The sequence below is a fragment of the Schistocerca piceifrons genome, chromosome 4, assembly GCF_021461385.2.
Source record: "Schistocerca piceifrons isolate TAMUIC-IGC-003096 chromosome 4, iqSchPice1.1, whole genome shotgun sequence".
Lineage (NCBI taxonomy): Eukaryota > Metazoa > Arthropoda > Insecta > Orthoptera > Acrididae > Schistocerca > Schistocerca piceifrons.
In genome coordinates this window covers 378,200,490-378,219,780 of record NC_060141.1, presented here as the reverse complement: position 1 = coordinate 378,219,780, position 19,291 = coordinate 378,200,490, and the positions used below count along the sequence as shown (strand labels likewise).

Genomic DNA, 19,291 nt, shown 5'->3' with positions numbered 1-19,291 from the left:
AAATTTATAGCTGAGCCTTCTTATATTTCTTATGTGATTGGTACAAACACTGCATGTGGTGGATGGATCGGGATTCTGATGGTTCACTATGTAATGTTATTTCTTTACCTTTCTTTTATCTTGGTACATACCATGTGTTTTCTTTGAACTTTTAGGTTAATCTTTGACATACTGTCAGTTTGCAGTTGTTTATTAGGGGATCTGAATTTAAACTCCAACTGTTGTAGGTCCCTGGTACTTCACATCCTTTCCAGCATCTTGTCTCCTTCCCTATACAAGATTTGGAGTATAAATTTTTTCTCACAAACATATATTCACCTTTCTTCTCTCTTTCCTAATTCTTCCCTTCCACCCCTTTCTACAATAAAGGAACTGCTAAAAATATCCAGAAACTAGAGGTTCAAAATGTGATTTCCCCAGTTTACTTTTATCAGCATTTTATTGTGAATTTAGATTTCTGTCAGTTTACTGACATATATGTCCATGTCCTAACAGCCTAGTTTCAAAAATAGCTGTTAAATTAGGATTATTTTAGAAAATTTCACTCCACAGCAATGTGTGCACTGATATGAAACTTCTTGCCAGATTAAAACTGTGTGCCAGACAGAGACTTGAACTCAGGAACTTTGCATTTCACAGGCACGTGCTCTACCGACTGAGCCACCCAAGCACAACTCACAACCCATCCTCATAGCTTCAATTCCACCAGTATCTCATCTCTTACTTTCCAAACTTCACAGAAGCTCTCCGGAAAAACTTGCAGAACTTGCACTCAGTACATAATTTTACTCTGCCAGGAAGTTTCATATCAGCATACACTCCACTGCAGAGTGAACATTTCATTCTAGAAACATCCCCCAGGCTGTGGCAAAGCCATGTCTCTGCAATCTCCTTTCTTCCACAAGTGATGGTTCTGCAAGTTTCGCAGGAGAGCTTCTGTGAAGTTTGGAAGGTAGGAGACAAGGTACTGGCTGAATTGAAGCTGTGAGTAGGGATCATAAGTCTTGCTTTGGTAGCTGTGTTGGTAGAGCACTTGCCCGCGAAAGCCAAAGTTTCCGAGTTCAATTCTTGGTCCAGCAAACAGTTTTAATCTTCTAGAAGTTTCGTAGGTTTATTTTACTTTTATTTTTTGCCATGATTGTACATAAGAAATAAGCACTGAGAAGAGTAAATTTTAGAAGGAGTGTCACTCCTCCATACATGAATTTTCACCGAAATGCCTGGGTTCCTTGACATACTCTTATTCAGTGATTTCCGTGTAAAATATACTAAGTTCGCTTAATTTACAGGCATTGACAAATCAGTTTGAAGAATGTTCTAAATAAAAATACCTACTTAAACTACAATGAAAAACAACATGGAGATCAAAAACATAAACGGAATTGTAATCTGGCTATTAGATTTCTATGAGCTCTTTTAAAATGAGTGTGGAGAGGGGGTGTACAAGTTACTGCATGTCTTAATTGTCAACTTTCCTAGGAAAATGCAGCATATTTGTAATATCTACCTATCTTCAGAAAACAAAAGAAAATTACAATTTTTGTTTACTGCAAGTAACTTCATACTGAATATAATCGGTTGTGTGTGTGTGTGTGTGTGTGTGTGTGTGTGTGTGTGTGTGCGCGCGCGCGCGCGCTTGTGTGCGTGTCTGTGTCGCATACAAGTTTTCTCAATGTTATTAGAAGAACAGATTTTTACATATAATAAATCCAATGAATCCACATATAAATAAAACAGTTACCTGAAGGTCAGATATGGGTGGGACATTTGTTTGATAGTCTGGGAACTTCTCTTGGAGGTGAGCAATAAGCATACCAAACTGTGTGCCCCAGTCTCCAATATGGTTGATGCGGAGCACATCATGACCGAGAAACTCCAGCAATCGACAAATGCTTTCACCAATAATTGTAGAGCTGCAGAACAAATGTACAATTTTAATGGGCTAAATATGAAGATGTTAGCTACATTGCTGTATCAAAGGAAAATTCTATCAAGAAAACAAATAAATTACGGGATGTAATTGTTAGTCAGTACTTACTTTCAGGAGGCAAAATGTACAGAACTGCTGATAGACACATACAAGAGAAAAAGTCACACACTAACTAGCTCTTGGAAACAATAGTTCATTAACTGGTGAGGTGAGGTTGAATAGTACATTAACTGGTGAGGTGAGGTTGGGGAAAGTTGAGAAGGAAGAGCAAGACCCACAAGGCCACAGGATGAAAATGATCCTGAGGGTAGGTAAAGAGGAAGGGGGAAACATTGGAGACAACACATTGGGCACTGCGACATAACGACTAAGCAGTGTTCATTGGTGACGGATACATTCTAGTATTTGATATTTAACATTTCTGCAAGATTATAAGGCCTTTTAGTTAATGCACTGGCAACTATCAATTTTGTACGTACCAATATTACGAAAAGGAACATTGCTACTCGCCATATAGCGGAGATGCTGAGCTGCAGATGGGCACAACAAAGGACTGTCACAATATAAGCTTTCAGCCAGCAAGACCTTTGTCAAAAATAGGACACACACACACACACACACACACACACACACACACACAAACGCAAAGTGTGGCTTCATCTGTCAGAGGCTGCAGTCATGTGTATGTGAGTTGCATTTGCGTGTGTGTGTGCGTGTGCGTGTGCGTGTGCGTGTGTGTGTGTGTGTGTGCGCGCGCGCACCATCTATTTCCGACAAAGGCCTTGTTGGCCGAAAGCTTATATTGTGACAGTCTTTTGTTATGCCTATCTGCAACTCAGCATCTCTGCTATATGGTGAGTAGCAACTTTCCTTTTCAAAATATTGTTACATTCCATCCTGGATTTTCCACTGTTTAATTTTGTGTGTACACCGGTTCATAATTCAGGCATGAAGTTTGTGCTTGTTTCAGGCACTAGAGCGCACTTGGTCTGCTAATATGACAGCAGTTGCGGGTGCAGCCTGCCGACTGCACCCCTGCTGGAACTAACGAACATATAGGCTGGAGCCCAATGCTCAGTTGGCTGCTTGTGTATTGCTAATTGGATTGTACCTTGTCTGTGTGAGTACTTTTTGAGCAATAAATTACAATGTTCTTGGGTTAGAATACTTTTTGGAAGCAAGTATGGTATTCGACTCCATGTGTTCCACTTCAGTCAGTAGTCCTTTGAGTTTCGTTTCCATAGAGAGAGTGCTTAAATCTCTTCTCGAACAACGCAGACATTGAAAGTTGCTATTTCCAGTTTAATGACTACATTGGCACAACCTCTGCTGCCATCCCCTGTGTAAGATGATGCAGTAGTAGACTGGGATGCTTACGAAAGATGCCTGCGGCAACATTTCAAAGCATTTGGGGTACCAGATGTAAACTAGTGCCAGGCCGTTTTTTCGTCACGGATTTCACTTTTCAGGTATTAGTTGCTGTGTCAGCTCGCCCACTTGCAAGAACCTTCAAGTCATCCTTTTGATCAGATGTGTGAGTAACTTTCTACCTATCACCATAAAAGTACTCACAGTATTGCTGCTCATGTGGAGTTTTACCACTCCAAAAGTGGGCAAAACAATCATACAAGGCATGGGCAGCAAAACTATAAGGACTTAGCCATCGTTGTAATTTTGTGACAAATAGTGGTAACGAATCCTTTGCTGATCAAATGGTTCATGATGCAATCACACATTTCACTCCTGATAGAAAAGCTCAAGAGCAAACTCTATAGTGTGAAAATCCTATGTTTACAAAGTATTGAACATAGCTCAGTAACATGAAGTTTCGTAACATGAAGTTTCACAGGCTGCAGGTAGCCTGGTCTGAAGTTTCAGAAATCAGTTCCTCTCACCCCTCCCAGCCTTCAGTCAATTCATAAGGAAGCGCAGACACTATTGCAGCAGTCCAGCAGATGTCTTAGCATCATATAGGTAATTGGCGTTTGTGACAACAGTAGTTCGTGTCACAACAGTGACAGCTTCAAGCTCTACTGCCTTTGTGCCCATACTGATTCATTCAGCATGGACAGATCGTGGGCCCCAAGTGCTGAGCAACATGTAATAGATGGCATAAGAAAGGACACATTGCTTCAGTACGTAACTCCTTTCCAAACCTGAGTGAGGATGAAACGAACATGGATGTGAACAGTGTGTCGGCAGTGACTGTGTCTCAAAGAAAGTTATATACTGATGTACATGTCTTTAACTAATCACTGAGAATGCAAATGGAAACTAGTGCAATACCAATGTTGGTGAATTCTCATACTTATGTGGATTTGGGTTCTCCCACTTTAACTCCAGTGTCACGGAGGCTAATGAATTGTAACAAACAACAAATTCCCATTCTTGGACAGTTTACTGCACCTGTGACTTACAAGGCTGTGGTATGTTCATTAACATTTCTAGTTGTGGACAACGCTTACACTGAAAATCTGTTTGGGCTGGACACCTTTAAGCTGTTTGGATTTGTCATCAATGGTGAAGAGCATTTGGTTTCTTATCAAGTTCCATATCAACGGTTGAATGCTCTCTGTGCCAAATTTACCTCTCTATTTTATCCAGAACTGGGTTGTGCAACAGAATTTCAGGCTCATATTACAATGAAACAGTTCGCCCGCCGCAATTTTCTCTGAGCCCGGCCATTAATGGTCTTCAGATGCCTGATGTCATTCACCCTATTTCTTCCAGTGAATAGTCAGCACCACTGGTGATAGTCAAAAGACCTACCTGTAAATCAGGTCTCTGTGAATATTTTAAAAAATCTATTAATCCACAGTTAACCATCAATATCTATTCTTTGCCGTGCCCTAACATGCTGATAGCAAAATTATTGGGGGCGGGGGGTTTCATTAGTTTTGAAAGACTGACTTGGCAGAGGCATATTTATGGCTGCCACTCGACAAGAAATTTAAACGCCTTCTAATTATCAATACCCCATTTGGGCTTTATCAATATTAGTGTCTACCTTTTAGTGTGGCAAGCATGCTAGCTATTTTTCCACACCTTTCAGAGTGACTTATTGCATCCGTTCCATGCTGAATCAGCAATTTAGATGACATAGTAGTGTCTGGTGCCTCTACAGAGGAACATTTGCAGAACCTTCGTGCTCTACTTTGTGTTTAACAATCTGCAGGGTTAAAATGCAATTTGGAAAAGACACAGTTTTTTTAATCATACATTATTTTGAAATGTTGCATACTGGGATATCATTGTGCCAGCATATTGATGCTATTATTGTGTTGCCATAACCCATGTCCATAAAGGAATTAGAAGCATCTTTAGGCACAATTGCATACTACCCCAAATTCGCACGGGACAAACCCACTGTGGCACAACCAGTCCACGCATTATCATGTAAAGCTGTTCCTTTCCATTCGTCCCCATCTTGTGATTCGGCATTCAAGTTGTTGACATCTGAGCTGCAGTCGACTCCCCGTTTAGTCATTTTGCAGCCAGACCAGCACTTGGTGTCAGCGACGGACGTGCCTCAGTTTGGCCTTGGCGCTGTCCTTACTCATAAGAATGTGGATGGTTCTGAATGCCCTATTGCATATTCCTCTAAATCCATTGATTCAGCGCAACAACATTACTCTCAAGTAGAGAAACAGGCTTTGGCTATCGTGTATGCTCTTAAAAAATTTCATGTTTTTCTATACAGTTCAAAGTTTCACCTCATCATCACAGACCACAAATCACTGGTGTCTCTTTTTAACCATTCAGCATCCGTGCTGGACAAAGCTGCACATCAAATATAGCCATAGGCTCTTTTCCTGTCACGATACAATCACGTGTGTGTATTTGAAAGAAAAAAAAAGGAAACATATTTGGATGGAGGCCTAGACATTACATTGAGATAATATAAGCATTCAGCAAAATTTGTTACGAGAACTGCCAGGTGGAGAAAGTAAGTCTTAATACACAAATTACTCACGAATGGATGAGTGTGTTTTAATATTTGCTCAGTAAAGTGGCTTCTCATATTACAAAACAGAATACTCTCTTGAGAAATGCTGTGTGCGTAGAAGACAGGCAAACTGTGACACTGTGATTTCTTGATATGTGAGAGAGCTACTCTAGTTTACAACACAGCACTTGAATATCACATTGCACATTAACTAAAACAATTCTAGAAACATGTGAAGTGATTTACAAAGCACTGAATGGAAATAGATGAAGGTAAAAAAATGTTTAGTACACTATATGGGCAATAAGAAATATTTTTAATTTTGAATAATTTAATTAGTGAAATCAGTCTTCCAACAACTACAAAATTAATAAAAAGTACAAAACAGATGAGGCACTTTTCAAGTTGTGGCATCCAGAGCTCAAAAATAGACAAATTAGAATGGAAAATTAAGGAAGACTGTTTTATTATAGAGTGTGACCACATCCTCTGAGACGAAGAAGAAGAAGAAAAAGAAGAAGAAACAAACCAACTTTGAAGCCAGGTTTACAAAGACACTACAGAGAGGGCAAATAGCTGTAGCAATGCCAAGGCTCGAAGCAGTTACATTTCACATTGCAGTGAACAGAAGATGAACGACTTTCATGATCAACTCTATGGCGAGGTCCTAGATTTGAACACATTTATTTGACAAGAGGTGATATTTGACATAGTTCTCTATTACACCATCAAATTTCTTTGACAAATATTTGACATATCAACTTTGACAAAGAAATATGATAGTGTAATACTGGCTATAGTGAGAGGGAAATCAGTGATAACTGGTAATGAATGACCGGCAATTAAAAATTCCACACGTAGTAAGTTTAATGAACATATTATTTAATCACCATAATATTTTGATACTTGAATTTTCTAGCTCTCTCATTTAGAAACATCATAGTTTCAGAAAATGCTCACAAGATTTTTTTTCATTGAGCATTTGTCCAGAAGCAAAGCTTTTATATGTTATAACAAAACTAAATTTATCACTGTCACTTTGTGCTTGTTCAATGACGGAAATAATATTTTTTATGATATTCAAATGAAAATTAAACTAAGAATTGCCTGTTTGAGCCTCAGCTACCTTCAGTATTACAATTCTCAAAGCTGCCCATTCATCTTCTACTGTATTCCATTCCTCTGAGCTAATGTTTGCATATTGCTTCATTTGAAACTCTGTACAACTAGTGATTTTCTCAATTTATCCACGTCCCATATCCTTAAATTCCTGCCTTTCTGAAATTCTTCGGTTTTAATCTGCAGTTCACAACCAATAAATTACAATTGTAGTCAACATCTGCCCTTTCCTATAAGTTTCTCAAAAAAATTATTAGTAGCTATTTAACTGGGGTCTGAACAAAGTTCTGCCTGGCAGTTTTCTTTTTTATTTCTCTCCCACAGTCCAAGTTTTCATGTTATTTTTCCTTCTCTACATTTCCTTCCACTGAATTTTAGTTTCCCATTAGAATTAAATTTACTTATCCTTTTACCAGTCCAATTTTTTTTTTTTTTTAGCATTACTCAATTTCTTCATCAGCTGCAAACCTAGTCTGCATATAAACTTAGAGACATCTGTAGTGCTTGTTGATATTGTATCTGTCTTGGCTACAATAATATGTCCCTTAAGATATTCACAGTAGTCTAATAACACTTTCATTTTCTTATTATTTATGAAACCTACTCCTGCACAGCCCCTATTTAATTTTTGGTTGACCTGGCCAGATGTCTCAGTTACATGGTGAAGGGATCTGACCTGCAACACTCCAAAATTTAGAACACCAGTATTGTTTTTTTCTGATGATAATCTCCACCTTATAGAGTTGGTCATCTTAGCCTTCAGTCTCATTTGTAAGCTCGTAGCTGCTGTGTCGCAGACTTGCAGCTGGGAGGTGCAATGAGGTAGGAGCTGCTGATAAGACAATGGTCGCAGTGAACCTGCGGAATCTCACTGTGCTCGTGAGACTTGGGAGACATGTAGACACTTGAGTGCCATTTGTCTTAGTGCCGTGACAAAGAAGGAGCACCTTCTATAAGTGTTAGCAGATGAAATGCACATTCTACTGGACAGACCCAAAATAATTCCGAATAGTCCCAGCTGGGATAGTTTCAAGCCATTAATTTAATTTAATTTCAAATTTGTGTCATTTCTTGTTAGATGAACGATGTGCCCAAGACAAAGTAATGAAGTGTCCTGAATTTTCCCTCATTTAGTCTGATAACCATGTCAAATAAGAGTGCTTAAGTTTTATTTTCATACCTTTTTTTAATTTTTGAAGAATGGTAGATTAAAATTGTACAAACTGGTCCATTTCTTCTGCTCATTATCTGATTTAATTTATCTAGATTCCAAATAAAGTTAAAAGCTAAGTCACAGACAAAGATTCAGTAATATCACAACAGGCCACAGTCACAAGAAATTAAAATGGAAAGTAGTTTTTGGGAACCTGTTTCATTAAATAGTGTGAATGATATTTCTTAATTAACGAAAGAACTTTCAGGTTGTATAATTTCAATCCCACTCCTCAGAGATTAAAAAAGGTGTGAAAATAAAACTTAAGCACTCTTATTTGACATTGTCATCAGAGAAAATAAGCGGAACTTAAGGAAACTTCATAACTTTGTCTTGGGCGCCTTGTTCACCTAACATGAAATGACGCAAATTTGAAATAAAATTATACTAGTGACTTGAAACTATCCCAGCTGGAGCTACTCCGAATTATTATGGGTCTATCCAGTACAACGTACATTTCATCTGCTAACACTTATAGAATGCGTACCTTCGTTGTCACAGCACCATGACAAACGGCAGTAGTGTGTCCATGTCTCACAAGTCTAGCGAGTGCAAAGAGAGCTCATTGTGACAGTTGTTTATTACCATCTCCTACCTCACTGCACCTCATGACTGTAAGTATAGAACACAGCAGCAATGAGTCTACAAGCGAGTCTGAAGGCTAAGACCAGCTCCACCAGGTGGGGAATACACAGGAGTAGTTTGTCATCAGGAAAAACAATACTGGTGTTCTACTTGGAGCATGAAGGTCAGATCTCTTCACCAGGTAGACAGGTAATTGAATTTAAAAAAGGGAAAGGTAGGATGAAATTAGAAAGGGGGCGAGGGGGTTACAAAGAACAGAAGAGTCGACCACGTCATCCAAAAATTAAATAGGAGCTAGGCAGGAGTAGGTCAAATAATAGTAACCTCTGGCGTGCCACAGGGGAGTATTATGGGACCATTGCTTTTCACAATATATATAAATGACCTAGTAGATAGTGTCAGAAGTTCCATGCGGCTTTTCGCGGATGATGCTGTAGTATACAGAGAAGTCGCAGCATTAGAAAATTGCAGCGAAATGCAGGAAGATCTGCAGCGGATAAGCACTTGGTGCAGGGCGTGGCAACTGACCCTTAACATAGACAAATGTAATGTATTGCGAATACATAGAAAGAAGGATCCTTTATTGTATGATTATATGATAGTGGAACAAACACTGGTAGCAGTTACTTCTGTAAAATATCTGGGAGTATGCGTGCAGAACAATTTGAAGTGGAATGATCATATAAAATTAATTGTTGGTAAGGCGGGTACCAGGTTGAGATTCATTGGGAGAGTCCTTAGTAAATGTAGTGCATCAACAAAGGAGGTGGCTTACAAAACACTCATTCGGCCTATACTTGAGTATTGCTCATCAGTGTGGGATCCGTACCAAGTCAGGTTGACGGAGGAGACAGAGAAGATCCAGAGAACAGCGGCGCGTTTCGTCACAGGGTTATTTGGTAAGCGTGATAGTGTTTCGGAGATGTTAAGCAAACTCAAGTGGCAGACTCTGCAAGAGAGGTGCTCTGCATCGCGGCGTAGCTTGCTGTCCAGGTTTTGAGAGGGTGCGTTTCTGGATGAGGTATCGAATATATTGCTTCCCTCTACTTATACCTCCCAAGATGACGAATGTAAAATTAGAGAGATTCGAGCGCGCACAGAGGCTTTTCAGCAGTCGTTCATCCCGCGAACCATATGCGACTGGAACAGGAAAGGGAGGTAATGACAGTGGCACGTAAAGTGCCCTCCGCCACACACTGCTGGGTGGCTTGCAGAGTATAAATGTAGATGTAAATGTAGAATAAGAAAATAGAATGTGGGTAAACTACTATGAACAGCTTAGTGAACATATCTCTGAAGCCAAGATGGACACAATGTTAACAAGCATTCAGGTGTCTAAGACTAGCTTTGTAGATGATGAAGAAATTGAAAGAATGTGCAATGTTATAAAAAAATATTCAGACTGACAAAGGATATGAAATTTTAATTCTGATGGGAGACTAGAATTCAATAGTAAGAACATGTAAAGAAGGAAAAATAGTATGAAAACTTGGACTGTGGGAGAGAAATAAAAGAGAAATCTGCCAGGCAGAATTTTGCACAAAGCTCAGTTAAATAACTACCAACAGTTGTTTTAAGAAGCATGAACGGAAGTTTTGAATGTGGAAAACACCTGGAGACACCCGAAGGTTTCAGACAGATTACATAATCATAAGACAGATACAGAAGCCAGATTTTAGACTGCAAAACATTTACAAGGGTAGACATGGACTACAACTGTAATTCATTGGTTATGAACTGCAGATTAAAATTGACGGACGGCAGGAAGTCAGGAATTAAAGGATATGGGACATGGATAAATTGAGAGAATCACTGGTTGTGCAGAGTTTCAAATGAAGCAGTATGCAAGGATTAGCTTAGAGGAAAGGAGTACAGTAGAAGATGAATGGATAGCTTTGAGAGATGCAATACTAAAGGCAGCCGAGACCCAAGCATGCAAATACATAAGGACGTGTAGAAATTCTTGGACATCATTTGAGGTACTGAATTTAAAGAGAAAATATAAAAATTCTTTACATGAAGCAGGCAAATGGGAATGCACCATCATCATCATGATTTCTTTCCTGTGAATGACATGCCTCCTCCGATTTCTGTCCTGGAATTCTCTCCCCCTGCATCCTACATTACACTTAACCTCTTGAGATCCTTTTAACCTGGTCTGTACTTCTCTTCCTAGGCCACCCAATGGGTCTTGTTCCTAGTACTTCCATCTCCAAATATTGACATGGAGTTTGAGTTGGGTGTATTCACTTCATGTGACCAAACCAGTTCACTCTAGCTGCACTCATTCTTTCGTCCATGGTCAAGGTTACCTGCAGTTCCGTCCTTACAGTTTTGTTCCTGACTCTGTCTCTCCTGATTTTTTTAGAGGTGACTTAAGGAACTTAATTTCACATGCCTATATCTGACTCTCTCCTCTCATATTTATGATACAGGTCTCCAGACAGCACATCACGATTGGCACGACATCTAAAAAATGACACTGACCAGATTGCAAAATGGTAAAGCTGGAATGACTAGGGTAAAGGTAGTTGCCACGCACAAATGAAATTAAAGAAACTTTTGGAGAAAAAAAGAAAAAAAGAAAAAAAATTACAAATATTAAGACATCAGATGGCAAGAATGGAAGGCTGCAAGATGGAATGAATATATACGGAGTCTGTGTAAGATAAACAAACTACACAACACTACTATAGAAAGTGTTTGATGAAAATTAAGCCACAGCACAACAACCTCCTCAAAATTCGGTTCACAGTTATGTGACAGCAGACCAATACAGACAATTTATATGTGATAAAGAGGTCTATGATTTTTATAGATTGGCCAAATATCACAAAATTCACCAACAAAGTGGAAGAATATTATTGAATGACTGGAATACAACAATGAAGAGCTGTCATATAATTCCACATCTCACATAGAATTTACAGGTCTAGAACAACACAGGACTGCAATTTAATCCAGAAGAATTCCTTTTGCACAGAAGAGTATTGCACTCACTGGACAAAGAAATTAATCCTCTGAGGTTGCCAATGAAAGTTATTTGGGCCTCAAACGAGCACAATAGAAAACATGACTCTCATGATAAACAATATTTTATAGTTGTGCTGCTCGGCTTTACTAAGAATTCCCTAACCATAGAAAAAAAAAAAAAAAAAAAAAAATTATGCGCAAATAGCTCACTGCCTTCACATGTCAACATAAACACTGCCGATTCTAGTAGCAAACAACAACAACAACAACAGCTACACTTAAGGCAACAGCAAAACTGACTACGGTAGTTTGTTGTTCTTTCATAATATTCTAGTAAATTGATTCCATCTCTTCACTGCACATCACAGACTGAGTTTTCATTTGCCATTACAAATGCAAAACACATTTCATTGTTCATTGATTGACAGCTGCTCGTATATCAAATGATCATAAGGAATATTTTATTTTACACCTTCTGAAAAGCTAGTCTTCCACTAGACAGAGTGAAGGAGCACAAAAACAAAGCTGACACTCTTAGCTGGTGGAACATGCACTTACTGCACATTGCAACAGTAGCAGAGCACTGGTGGGACAACTACACCACACCACAACCTTGCATAGACTGCTGCTAGTAACACAGCTGTTTTACACTCCTTAACTGATCAACATAGGGATTATTCATTAGAAATGATGTAAACAAGAGTAGTTCAAACTTTACAAATATATATATGATGGTAAACTCCACTGCAGCATAGAGTATCTGGCACTAGTGGGACGAAACAACTACCGTAGTCGGAAAACAATGACAGTATGCCTTCATTGTATCTTTATAATGTGCAAATGTTCTTGTGGTATGGCTTCTGTGATTTTTCAACGTTGACAATCACATCATCAAGAAAAAGAGCATACCTCTCTCCTAAGTATTTTTATGTACAAGGTGAATTCAAGTTCTAAGGCATCCGATTTTTTTTCTCCGGACTGGAAAGAGATAGAAACATGCACAAAATGAGGCCGCGTTCATTGTCAATACGTCCCAGAGATGGCTGCACCGTACGGCGGACGGAATTTTACCGCCAGCAGCGAGAGTGAGAACTGTTTTAAATACTTAAAATGGTGACGTTTTCCTTATTTGAACAGCGTGCAATCATGCGTTTTCTGAATTTGCGTGGTGTGAAACCAATTGAAATTCATCGACAGTTGAAGGAGACATGTGGTGATGGAGTTATGGATGTGTCGGAAGTGCGTTCGTGGGTGCGACAGTTTAATGAAGGCAGAACATCATGTGACAACAAACCGAAACAACCTCGGGCTCGCACAAGCCGGTCTGACAACATGATCAAGAAAGTGGAGAGAATTGTTTTGGGGGATCGCCGAATGACTGTTGAACAGATCGCCTCCAGAGTTGGCATTTCTGTGGGTTCTGTGCACACAGTCCTGCATGACGACCTGAAAATGCGAAAAGTGTCATCCAGGTGGGTACCACGAATGCTGACGGACGACCACATGGCTGCCCGTGTGGCATGTTGCCAAGCAATGTTGACGCGCAACAACAACATGAATGGTACTTTCTTTTCATCGGTTGTGGCAATGGATGAGACGTGGATGCCATTTTTCAATCCAGAAACAAAGTGCCAGTCAGCTCAATGGAAGCACACAGATTCATCGCCACCAAAAAAATTTCGGGTAACCGCCAGTGCAGAAAAAATGATGGTGTCCATGTTCTGGGACAGAGAAAAAAAATCGGATGCCTTAGGACTGCGTTCCAAAGGGCACTACGGCAACAGGTGCATCCTACGAAAATGTTTTGAAGAACGAATTCCTTCCTGCACTGCAACAAAAATGTCCGGGAAGGGCTGCGCGTGTGCTGTTTCACCAAGACAACGCACCCGCACATCGAGCTAACGTTACGCAACAGTTTCTTCGTGATAACAACTTTGAAGTGATTCCTCATGCTCCCTACTCAACTGACCTGGCTCATAGTGACTTTTGGCTTTTTCCAACAATGAAAGACACTCTCCGTGGCCGCATAGTCACCAGCCGTGCTGCTATTGCCTCAGCGATTTTCCAGTGGTCAAAACAGACTCCTAAAGAAGCCTTCGCCGCTGCCATGGAATCATGGTGTCAGCGTTGTGAAAAATGTGTACGTCTGCAGGGCGATTAGGTCGAGAAGTAATGCCAGTTTCATCGATTTTGGGTGAGTAGTTAATTAGAAAAAAAATCGGAGGCCTTAGAACTTGAATGCACCTCGTATGTTACACCTCTCGCCCAACCAAAATATGTCACATACAGGATAACAAATTTTCAACATTCCAATGAGGTACAACACAGCAATGATCATCATGCAATATAGCCAGAATAGGAGCATGTAGACAGGAAACAATGATCAGGAAATGGTTAATAGTGTTATCCACATATCCCTCTCATTGCTGATTCTGTGAAGAACCTCCTTGTTCCTTATCACTCCACTAAATTTTAAATTTTTCGCCATCATTCTGTAACACATCTCAAATGCTTCAACTCTTTTCTTTCCCGATTTCCCTACAGTCCATATTCACTTCCATATACAGTGTTGTACTGCATAAATACATTATCAAAAATTTCTTTCTCAAATTGAAGTCTATGTTGGACAATATTTGTTTGCAAGGTGACAGAATTCCTTTATTCTGTGTTCTACACAGCCCCAATTTCAATTTTTAAGTTTGTCGCTAATCTCATTTCTGTTTCTGCTCAACACTTTTATCTCATTTTGTTTACTCTCAATCTGTTTTCGTAACTCAGTAAACTGTTTCATCCCACTCTACAAGTCATTTAATTCATTCTCATTTTCACAGAGGACAGAAATGTCATTAGCAAATCTTATCATTGATTGGGCCTATCCTTTCTCCTTGAATTTTAATCCCTGTTCTGAACCTTTCTTTTATTTCTGTCATTGCTTCATCGACATACTGGATTAACAATGGAGAAAGACTGCATTCTTGTTTCATGCCATTTTTTACTTGAACACATCTCTCTTGATCTTCCACTCTTACTGTTCCCTTACAGTTCTTGTACATATTGCACATTACCCAACTTTGTCCATAGTACGTATCGATTTATCCGAGAATTTCACATATTTGCACCACTTTACATAGCCTACCATTTTTTTTCTAGAAAAGCAGCTCTTTTCTTTCAAGTCTTGCTTCTTTTAACACGTATAGCGGTGGAACTGCCTCTCTGGTACCATTACCCTTCTCAAAGCCAAAATAATTGTTATCTCACAGATTTTCTTTTCCATTCTTTGGTACATTACTATTGTCAATAACTTCAATACAAAAGCTGCCAAGTAGACTGTTCTATGCTTCTCACATTTCTTTCCCCTTGTTTTGGGTTTGTGTGAATGACTTTCTTCCAAGCTATAAACTATGCAAACTTTGGTACCAAAAAACCGACGCCCAAAAAAATCCAAATGTGGAAATGTACAAAACAATGTATCAGAAGTAAGAACTACAATTTCAGACAAGACTATGAAAATGACAGATTGCTACTCACCATGTAGAGGGGGTGAGTTGCAAACAGGCACAATGAAAAGCCTGCTGAACTTTCAGCCAAAAAACCTTCCTCTAAAGTAGACAAGACACAAGACACACACACACACACACACACACACACACACACACACACACACATGACCACTGTCTCTGGCCACTGAGGCCACAACTTTTTATGAAAAGGATAGATTGCTACTCACCATATAGTGGTGACATTCAGTTGCAGACAGGCATAACGAAAAGACTGCTGTGTATTCAAGCTTTCAGCTAAAAGGCCTTCTTCTGAAGTAGAAAACACACACACATTGACACAAGCCCAACTCTCTCACACATGACCGTCTCTGGTCTCAGTGGCCAGTGAGTTGTGCTTGTGTGAAAGTGTGTATCTTGTCTACTTTAGGAGAAGGCCTTTTGGCCAAAAGCTCACATTTTTAGCAGTCCTTTTGACTCTTAATATCCTTTCATAATCTTGTCATCAGCCCATTCTGGATTTTTCATTGTTTAATTAATATTTCTGAGGGAGATGGTGTAGTACATAGGCCTAGCAGCCACACATCTAGCAAGATTGAAAAGGTCAGTGTATTACTAAGTACAGTTGCTGAAGAGATGTAAAACAAAGTGGAAAAGTGAAAGCAACTGCCAATAAGTTTTAATATGGTAGAGTGGTATGACTTCAGGAGATGAGTTTTCCACAGAACAGCATTTCAGATCATACAGGGCACGAGGTACTTGTGGAATCAATGGGTAGAAGAGTCATATGCAGGATTGAGGGTACTGGAGCACTTAATGTGACCACTGCACACAATGACCATTTTGCAAACATGGCAGTAAAGACAGTCCAGCTTCACCAAAGCATTCACTTGATGCAGAAGCACTGAAACAGGTGCACTTGTCTCTGTCAACTGTTCTGCCTCATCTGTTGTGGCCCACACTCACAGGCAGTGTGTCATTTTGTCAGCTTCTATTATTTTGAACTAGATCATCCCCAGATTGCAAAGAAACCTGGTTAAGCCATTACTGGTGTATTAATTGGCAAAAAGTAGAGCTACTGAGAAACTCCTACTTGAAACTGTGCTACGCTGATGGCGACATACTGTGTCATGGCTTCTGCAGGGAGTTCAATCTGGAAGCCTGAACTTCTGAGTGGCACAGTGGACAAGAATTAAGTGTTATAGTTCAGGGTACCATTATTTCCTATGCTGCTTTCACTAAGGATACCTTTCATAAAACATAAAATCCCACTTTTGAGGAGTACAGTACTGTAAAAAGACCTTAAAAGAGTATCAATAAAAACCTGAGCCTTTGCTAAATTTTAAATAAGGAGTAAAATAGTGACTGTCAAAATTGTGAAACAACTATGCATCCAAATGTGACTGGGTGTTTAATTGCTAAGAAGAATAAAGTAACCACCCTTAATACACACTAAACCTTAGAATCTTCTCGCTACTCATCTTACTGTTACCTCAAACAGAGGACATCTGAAGCATATGGCTGTGAGTTACAAGACTGAGATAGCTCTTCTTTTACTCTTGTTAACATGGTTGCTTTGTAGTGAAGTGTCCCTGTTAAGGACCTGAAATTGGCTTGGCACAACTTGTTCTGAATTTCCAGCCACTCATTACCCTAATGAAACAATGACCATTTTCTTAAGCCTTGAGAGAATAATGCACAAACTTACATTTTGTGTAGACTTAGTAACAAACTATTACTACCAGTATGAATCGACAATGAAAATCAAATTTGATTATAATCTCGGGTTACCAAAAAATATAGATACATTGTAAACCCACGAACAATAATAATCGTACCAATATTTCCTACATCATTTCAATTTTACCATGCAACAGCAGACTGTCCAATGATGCCCAATCAAATGACATGAACCAGAGTAACTAATGTTACATATTTCCTCAGTAAAGCATTCATTCTTCTCTTCCACATCGGATCTGCATGTTTACATAGCATTTCAATTTGTACAAGAAATATCAACTTATTGTCAAACAACGAAGAAATTAAGTGTATGAATCATTTTCAGGCAACATTATTCTAAAAGTTACAATGGTAGCTTACTTAAAAATGAAAACATACCGCAAATGCCCGACATGCATTTCCTTTGCAATATTAGGAGCAGAAAAGTCAACAACAACTCTCAGCTTCTTTTCAATTGGTGGTGGTTTTACTCCATTCTTCAACAGGTCAGTCAAAGCCTTCTGTCCAAATTCAGGACACAATGATATATTAATGAAGCCTGCACCAGCTACACTCATTTCCTTGATTAAATCATTCTTTGGTACATTATCCACAATCTTTTTTGCAATATCAACTGGAGACATTTTCACACCTGTGAAGAAGATAAAATTTTGGTTCACTAAAACTGATATTCATTTACAAATAAATCCTACATTAATAACTTAAAAAAATGATTCCTTCCAAAATTCTGGCTCACTTAAACTGATATTCATTTACAAATAAGTCTAACTTAAAACATAATTCCTTGCAAAATTCTGAACTCTTACAGATGTACAACAATGTATACTTTGTTATTGTAGGACCTCTACCCAAATAAACCTATTTCAATCCATCAATGGATTTCTCTAATATTTCCATTGGTTTCTGAGTTGTAATTCCAAACAACAAATACATGCAAAACTCAAGGTTCTTTTTTTGTCAATACAATAATGTCGGAATAATATGTATAAAACATATAAATAAAAATTACTGTAGAGAATTTAAAATATTTTATTCTGAATATGATTTTCTCTTATAAAACTTACACAATATGAGTATATACAGTCTGTATAGTTTTACTGTCCACACTAAGTTAAACTTTGGCTGAAGTTAACACTGACAAAGAGATATAACGCCACAGTACTTCATTTGGATTAGGGGTATAAAGATCTATTTTCACATGTGAGATTTTCGGCTGCAAAAGGTGATGATAATATCTTAATGAGGATTAAATTAACCAACCAGGTTAGATCACGATGTCCAAACCAGGTATTCACATCCTGCAGCTGTTATCCATACGGTAACTCTCTTCATCCGTTACTGTAAGGGGCACAAGTATGGATATGCTGCTCACCAATTCACAGGGGACGGAGTGCTGAGACAACATTTGCTTACCTTTTGAATTTAATACTAACAAAGTCTACGCGGAGACATGAGAACTCTACTGGCATCACAGGCTACGAAATTCAAAGCCATTCAGTTCTGGACTGAGACTGTTGTAAGCAAAGCTCAGCTGATGTTAAGCAGTTCATATTTCTCACTGAACTCTTCAAGTTCTGCTAACTGAGTATACAGAGATAGGGCTGTCAGAAGCTCTGCTGATATGTGGGAGTTCCTGAGATGCTGATGTTTCCGTCTATGTGAAGTAATATTAGGAGTAATGGTCTGGCAGTGCTCAGGCAATGATTTCGGGTCATGGTGCACGTCCAGCTACTCCTGTGTCTGCAGATATTATTTTTTTAAACCAACTGCTTCTATCACTTGTATTTGAGGACTTGCAGAACTTTAGGAACCAAAGTTATGTTAATGCAATTGGAAGAAAGTTATGTTAATGCAATTGGAAGAAAGTTATGTTAAAGCAATTGGAAGAAAGTTATGTTAATGCAATTGGAAGAACACTTTAACAATATTAAAACGGATATTGCAGAACTATAGGAAGTGTGGGGGAAAATGACAATCACATACAATTAAAAACAGCACACTTGTTTTATTACAGAAGAACAAGGTAGGTGGTAAATTCAAGTGTAGGCTTTGCGGTTAACAACAAAATTAAAAATACTATCACACATACTGAAGGAATATCAGAAAGAACAATTCTTGTTTTAAAAACAAACAAAAAGATATTCCTTGGAAATAATTCAAGTTTATGCACTAAAATACTCATGTTCTTGTGACGAGGTAGAAGAGCTCTACTAACAGCTAAGGGAACTGTAAAAATGTGAAAAATTTAAAAACAACTCTTCAGTGGGAGACTTCAGTTACATTGTACC

At 38.8% G+C, this 19,291-nt stretch overlaps 1 protein-coding gene across 2 annotated transcripts in view; it reads right to left on the bottom strand.

The window, feature by feature from the left end:
* Positions 1 to 19,291, bottom strand: part of LOC124795070 (arginine--tRNA ligase, cytoplasmic) — a 129,729-nt gene that overhangs the window by 70,191 nt on the left and 40,247 nt on the right. For both annotated transcript variants that reach the window (XM_047258879.1, XM_047258880.1), the window contains exons 5-6: positions 17,382 to 17,634; positions 1,742 to 1,913 (exon numbers count right to left, since the gene is read on the bottom strand). In XM_047258879.1, coding sequence (XP_047114835.1) covers positions 1,742 to 1,913; positions 17,382 to 17,634 — 425 coding nt within the window. The remainder of the gene's footprint in view (positions 1 to 1,741; positions 1,914 to 17,381; positions 17,635 to 19,291) is intronic.